The 6,370-nt window shown below is 44.4% G+C and overlaps 1 protein-coding gene across 2 annotated transcripts; it reads left to right on the forward strand.

The window, feature by feature from the left end:
* Positions 1-208: 208 nt before the first annotated feature.
* LOC311030727 (uncharacterized protein) lies at positions 209-5,967 on the forward strand. 2 transcript variants are annotated; one of them, XM_084036677.1, is made up of 3 exons: positions 209-2,609; positions 4,500-4,588; positions 4,984-5,967. In XM_084036677.1, the coding sequence occupies exons 1-3, from the start codon at positions 308-310 to the stop codon at positions 5,083-5,085; spliced, it is 2,493 nt and encodes an 830-aa protein (XP_083892803.1). In that variant the 5' UTR covers positions 209-307; the 3' UTR covers positions 5,086-5,967. The 2 variants fall into 2 exon arrangements, with proteins under 2 accessions (XP_083892803.1, XP_083892804.1); XM_084036678.1 differs by having other exon boundaries at positions 4,987-5,966.
* The last annotated feature ends 403 nt before the right edge of the window (positions 5,968-6,370 follow it).

Here is a 6,370-nt window from a genome sequence, read left to right on the forward strand (position 1 = left end):
GATAGAGGATTTTATCATTAATAATAGAAAATAGAAAACATAGAGATAGAAAAATAATAAAGAATCTATTTACAGTATATGGTACCTTTCATCACATGAACTGCAGCTCAGTGCTTTACAAAAACAAAAACAAAACACAAAGTAAGAAAAAAGTCTTACGTATTTATCTTATTTTATATTTTAATTTCAAGGGCAATATAGCAAAAGAGAAACCCTTCATTGCTCCCGAGGCTTGTAACCATGGAAACAAAAAAAAACCAGACCCAGCCCTCAAGGTCCATTCTCTCTAGATGATGGTGGTTTGTGGATGAAGATGGACTCCAACCCGCCCATTGGAGAGAGCCCATTGGTGACCTGTGGTGAGAAGCCCCAAGATGAAACCAAAATCCTGCCCCCTGCAGTGATCGCTAGGTACTACGGTGTGATGGATGATGAGGGCGCAGATGCCGTCTTCATCCCACCACCTTCACCTGACGTGGCTTCTTCTTTGCCCGCAGAGGGCAGCACGGATGCTCAGGTGAATAATTCCAGTGTGACCCTTACAAATGGGCCAGCTGACGCCACAGAGGCTAAAGATAATCCCGGTGGCTTAGACTGGCATCTCGGTGAGAAGCAGTTAATGGCAGCACAGAGCGAGGCGGATGAAGTGATAACAAGTACAGCACAGGAGTCTAAGGAGTCTATGGACACCGTCTCTCTGTCCAGAGATAAGGACGCCACTCAAGATCGAGACCAAGCATCCATGGAGGAAAATTGTTATGATCCATCTGGAAACCACCATCAGGATGACACAACAGGAGACAAAGAATTGAGCGAACCTGAGGATATTGAAATTTTAAGCGAGGGGCAAGAAAAGTGCTGGGAAACTGATGTGGAGAAAGACAAATATCCAAAAGAGGGACCTTCGAGCATCGAGGAAAACTCTGAAAATGACACACATTTTGACAAAGAGGGAGAATGTGAGGACACTTTTGTTCTTGAGACAGACTTAACACTAACCACAGAAAGTGTTGACTGCGGTGATGTGGAGACAAATAGCCAGACAGATTTTGAGTCCAACGGGGCTCCAGAGCTCTGCAAAGGCAACCAAAGCACAAAGCATGCAGCAACTTATCAACCACAGGTGCAAGAGATCCCAACGGAGGTGTCCAATGACGACAAAGAGCAAGTTGACAGCAGATCGTTGGACTATACCCTCACAAAGCATAACTGGGAGAGGAGAGAGAGTGGCACCAACGAGACGCAAGTGTCCCGATCCTCCATCTCTGAAGGCTCCGAGAGAATAGCTACCGACATCCAACATGGACATCAACTGCTTCAGCGTCTGCAACTGCTGCAGCTGCGACAGGATGTATGTAGACCAGAGGGCCTTCATACCTCCCAGAAGGTTGGGGAGACGAGAGGTGAGACAACGGGCAAGCTTGGGGCTGAACTAGATGATTTGAAAGCAAGAGAAGCTGATCGGACAGGTGGAGTTGATGAGGAGGAGAGTGGATTTGACAACGATGAGGATGGGGGATCAGAAATTATTCTAGAGGAGAAGAAAAAGAATGAGAGTCAAGGGATGTCTCCGAACACAATGCCTGAGCATCACATGACTGCCAGAGAAGAGTTAAAAGACTCTGACGATGATCAGACTGACAGCTGGGTACCAGCAGACTCACCTCAAATCGACCCCAATGAAACCCCATCCAACCAAATTCCCTTTGTAGCCACCTGCCACCGACTCTCAGTCGCTGAAACCTGCTCGGAGAAGCAGATCCACGAGGAAGCCCAGGGGATGCAGAACCTGCAGAGAGCCGACGGCGTCTTCAATCTCGCAGATAATCCAGATGTGCTAGAGATCCCGTTTAAAACCAGTATTTTACTGGAGCCCCTTCCCGCCAAGGATGGCCCAGACCAGCCACGCGACTGGCAGTTCTCCGAGCAGAAGATGAAGAAGGAGATAAGTCAAGAGATCCAGAGAGAGCTGGTGCTCGTCAACCTGGGGAAGATCCCAGGGGGGTACAGCAAAGGAGAAGTTCGCCAGTTAAAGGAGACAAAACTGCTGTTTGAGGCGTTCCAGCAGGATAACACGGAGGGTCCAACAAGGCACCGGAAACCCCCCTTGAAACGCCACGTTTACCCCTCTGTGCTGGAGCGCACACGTAGCCTGGAGATGTTGTCACTCAAAAGTTGCTATGTTTCCAGAGCACACTCCCTCAGGCTGGTCAAGGACACTGACAAAAGTCCTGAACTCTCCGGATCAATCAGCCCAAATGGCGGTTCTCTAGACAAAGCACGCCTCTCCCCCTTCACGAAACAAGACAAACACGCACGCCTGTCCAGGAGCATGGACTCCATCAGCCCGGAGGTCTCTACGGCGGCTGTGGACGCTCGGAGCAAAACCAGGGTGGGAAACGCCACACAAGAATCTGCCATCCTCAAAGGAAACCCCTTCTTCAAGTTGCGTCCAGCCCTCGCCCTGCAGCCAGAAGTAGAGAAGGACATCCGGGAGGCCAGAGAGAGAGAGGAGGAGCTGCGCAGACAGAGAAGCACTCTGTACGGAGAGAACAGGCGGGGCAGCGGAGACGGGGATAAGTCACGGTTCAACCCCATCCTCGCACCAGGTTGGTCTGCCATACATTAACATGAGTATCAGTGGTGGACGGTGACTGAATACATTTACTGAAGTACCACACTTGGGTACAATTCTGAGGTACTTGTTAATGTGAGTATTTCCATTTTATGACTATGTTTCTATTCTAACTACCCAACTGGGTAGAAGTTTTACTTTTAATACGTATGTCCCAAAAATTAATATTTCAGGCAGAAATACTGACGATGCTATGAAAAAATAAGCGGAATATATGAAAAAAATGTATGGATTATTTCCATCAAGCTGTTAAAATGCATCATGGAAATACCAGCGTGTCTAATAAGAGTCACTTAGATATTTATTCATTGCACATCCCGGCCTTCTGACACCCAGTCTGAGTACTTTAATGAATGCCTCTCCACATTAGCATCACATAGTGTTATCTAAGGAGTCTTATCGACAACTTAGTGTCAACGCTGTCACCAGTGGTTAAGGGCGAATCACTCCAGCAGCTGCCTGATCTGAGTCAGCAGATGCCACTGGGCTGAGTGACAACATGAACGCTGCTATCTGCAAGCCAGCTCCAGCCGGCGGCCGTCCTGGTTCCGTTATAGTGTTGTGTAAATACAAATCAATTCGGACACTTGATAGGTCTTGTTGAAAGTATGTACACTTTTTTCTTACAGCTGCCTATATGCACAGCAGGATAGCTTGGGGGGGGGGGGGGGGGGGGGGGGGGCATCCAGAGCAGTGCAGCCAACCAGGGAGTGGGTCATTAAGGAGCAACATGCTAGTATTTTCAGCCACAGCGGCTGGATAATGATGTGTGGGGTTGACTCACAGTGAAGATGATGAAGCTGCATGTGACAGCAACACGATATCTCTGGGGACAAAACTGGCCTAAACTGAAGGAAATGACTCATTCTTAAGGTCAAATAGGCAGCGGTGTGTTATCCTAACCAGCTATGACACACCACTGTAGGAAAATGTAGAACCAAATACGCTGTGATGTCTTCGCAGAGGACGTTTCAACACACTTGTGACACCGCACTGAATATATAACCTTTGTAGAGTCAAATATACAGTAAATTTTGAGAAGGTTGCATCCCATTAGAAGCTATAGGTCCCTGCTTTTAGACGGTGGTTGACAAAAACGGGTTTCTCAGTTCTTGTTGGCAACCATCGAATTTTCGGCTGAAAAGACAACTGACTAGTTTATCAGCTGTAGCTAGGTAGCTAATTATGCTAACGTCAGCTAAATGAGTTGGTTGTTTTAAAATGAGAAAGTGAGCAAACGGCCACATACGTGATGCTAAATGACTGAAGCCATGTTGTACCTGGAGCGGTTTGTTTAGATCCGGTGCTGGCCACCCGCCCGCTACTCTGTAATCAGTGTAACATAAAAGCACGGTGGTACGAGCTAGCTGCAAGCTAACTAGCCAGATGCTAAATGAGTAAAATCTATCTTCATTCTGATGAACTGCCAACGGTGGTGCATTTAAAGCTATTCATCAGTTTGTTGACATGTCAGTAGTTTTTAAATCACCAAGTGGTAGATGACATTGATGACTGAAAATTCCCGATATCGCTGACTCGAAACGACAAGTCAAAGGCTGAGGTGAACATACAGCTGCTTACAATTATGGTTGAAACAAAAAGGTCTACACAATGGATGTACTCGACGTTAACTTTTGTTTTTTTAGCTTGTAACCCCACAAAACAAGCTAACACACACACACACAAACAAGTCACTGCTGTATAAGCTAGTTAGCAGCTCATGTTTGCTGCTTAGTTTCGAGCAGACAAACAAGTAAGGATTAGTCTGATTACATGTGTGTAATCCTTAATGGTTTAATGGACAATTGCTGCCTGAAGTCAAATCCCTTCATAATATCCTGCTCCGTTTTTCCCCGTTCTTCAGATGTCAGGAAACAGTCGAGGGGGAAACTGGAACGGGTTTGGCCGCCGCCCCCCTCCAAGAAAGACCAGATGAAATCTGAGCAGACGCAGGTGATGTGCCAGGTGTCATTACTGTAAATAGCAGCTGCTTGTTTTCTTTATTGTTCCGTAAGAATGTTCTGTTGTTTAGCGTACAACAGTGGCGGGAACAATGTGTTGCTCATTCAGGGAAACACTACAGGATGGAGGTTCTGCTCTACATAACTGTGTACTAAATGATAACTGTATAATTTAGAACTTAAGGTTTAAATTGATTTTTAATATGTTACACTAATCTTGGCTCATTGCGCCTGAGAAAAGACATTCGATTGGAAGTATTTCCACGAGCGATTTGTCTTACAAAGGCTTGGATTAGTCCAAGTGGTTCCCAAAATGATCTCAAATTTAGAGGATCAAGACAAGGGAGCTAATCTCCCACTCTAAATCTGGCTTGTCTTATTTCACAGCAGGAGCCCAAACTTCACAGGGCGGGAGGACAGAAGACTCCTCTGTGGCAACGCTGGGAGTCCGGCCTGATCAACGGGAAGCCGTCAAACCAAAATAATTGATATCGACCATCGGGACGTCTTCAACACTACAAATAGAACATCATCAATCTGCTAGAGCTGATTAATCACTATGACCAAAATCCAGGAGTTAGTTCCAGCTTTAATGCTTCCTGTCTCTTCTAATTCTGCTTTGTATCTCTGTCAAATATACTTTTTTGATATCTTTAAAGACTAGTTGTATTCAGCACATAAATAAAGCAAAAGTATCACTTCAATCATTCTCTCTACAATTGTTATGCTGTGTAAACAACACCAGTCCTTTTGCGGTGATCATAGTGTTTATGCATTTGTATAGGTTGCCAAATTTCCATATGGTTCAACAAATTGGCCTTCAGCATTGTAATGATGATGTCATTTGGTATGTTTCTTTCTCCTTGAGTTCCCACTGAGAGTTTCCAAAAGCGTTTGTCTCTTCAACATTTGTTTGGTGTTTATTTCCCCCCCTTTTCCCATTTTTGTACCATGAACACAAGGATTAGAAGTAGAAAACAAACGCTCTATAATTTCAGGATTCACAGCGGACGTATTAAAAGGACACTAAATTCAGTGATGATGTCATCAGGGTCATTTTGGCTGGGGCTTGCAGATTTATACATTTATAAAAAAAAAAAAGTCTGTGTAACAAACTGGAATTATATAAAATTTGAAAGAGATGTTTTTTGGGAAGGATGGTCTAATAAAAGATTCTGTCCTGCTGCATCATGGGAAGTGTAGGAGCCAGTGTTTTTTTTTTTTTTTTTTTGGCTTGACCCATTCTAAGCAATAAAACTTAAGGAAATCTCTCGAGCTCTTCCCAAGATGTTTAAGTATGTTCTTCAGTCTTCAATTTTTCTCCAGAGAACACGATTGTAAGAGATTTGTTGGCAAGACACCTCGAACTCCAAACATATTACGATTTTTTTGATTCATGGTGATTTTATTATTTATTTTATTATATATTAAAACTTTCCTCAAGATTAAAAAAAAACTGTGAGTCTATGGGTTGAATGGGAACCCGTGGATGTGGCAAGTGGGAGAAACATTGCCACATTCAAAATATTATTAATGCTTTGTCATCATTGTACAGGGCAGCAATCACTGAGTTGATTGTAAATTCAAATGGCAGCGAAAAAGCCTGATAAAGAATACATGCCAGGGTAAATGAAGCCAGAAAGAGCTCAGAAAACTTCCAGAGTTCAGAAAACAGATCACATTACATTACTAGAGTGAGCTTGCTTTCTAATCTCCACAGACAGCAGCAAACAGCTTAGCCCGTCTAAGCACCATCTGTCAGGCCAGAGTGACT

The sequence above is a fragment of the Eutrigla gurnardus genome (genome assembly GCF_963514095.1).
Source record: "Eutrigla gurnardus genome assembly, chromosome: 20".
Lineage (NCBI taxonomy): Eukaryota > Metazoa > Chordata > Actinopteri > Perciformes > Triglidae > Eutrigla > Eutrigla gurnardus.

Bases quoted from the DNA above. Each gene is read 5' to 3' on its own strand.
- LOC311030727 (XM_084036677.1), top strand. From the start codon at position 308: ATGAAGATGGACTCCAACCCGCCCATTGGAGAGAGCCCATTGGTGACC. The intron at 2,610-4,499 runs GTTGGTCTGCCA...CCCGTTCTTCAG, and splicing joins CAACCCCATCCTCGCACCAG to ATGTCAGGAAACAGTCGAGG. The intron at 4,589-4,983 runs GTGATGTGCCAG...CTTATTTCACAG, and splicing joins TGAAATCTGAGCAGACGCAG to CAGGAGCCCAAACTTCACAG.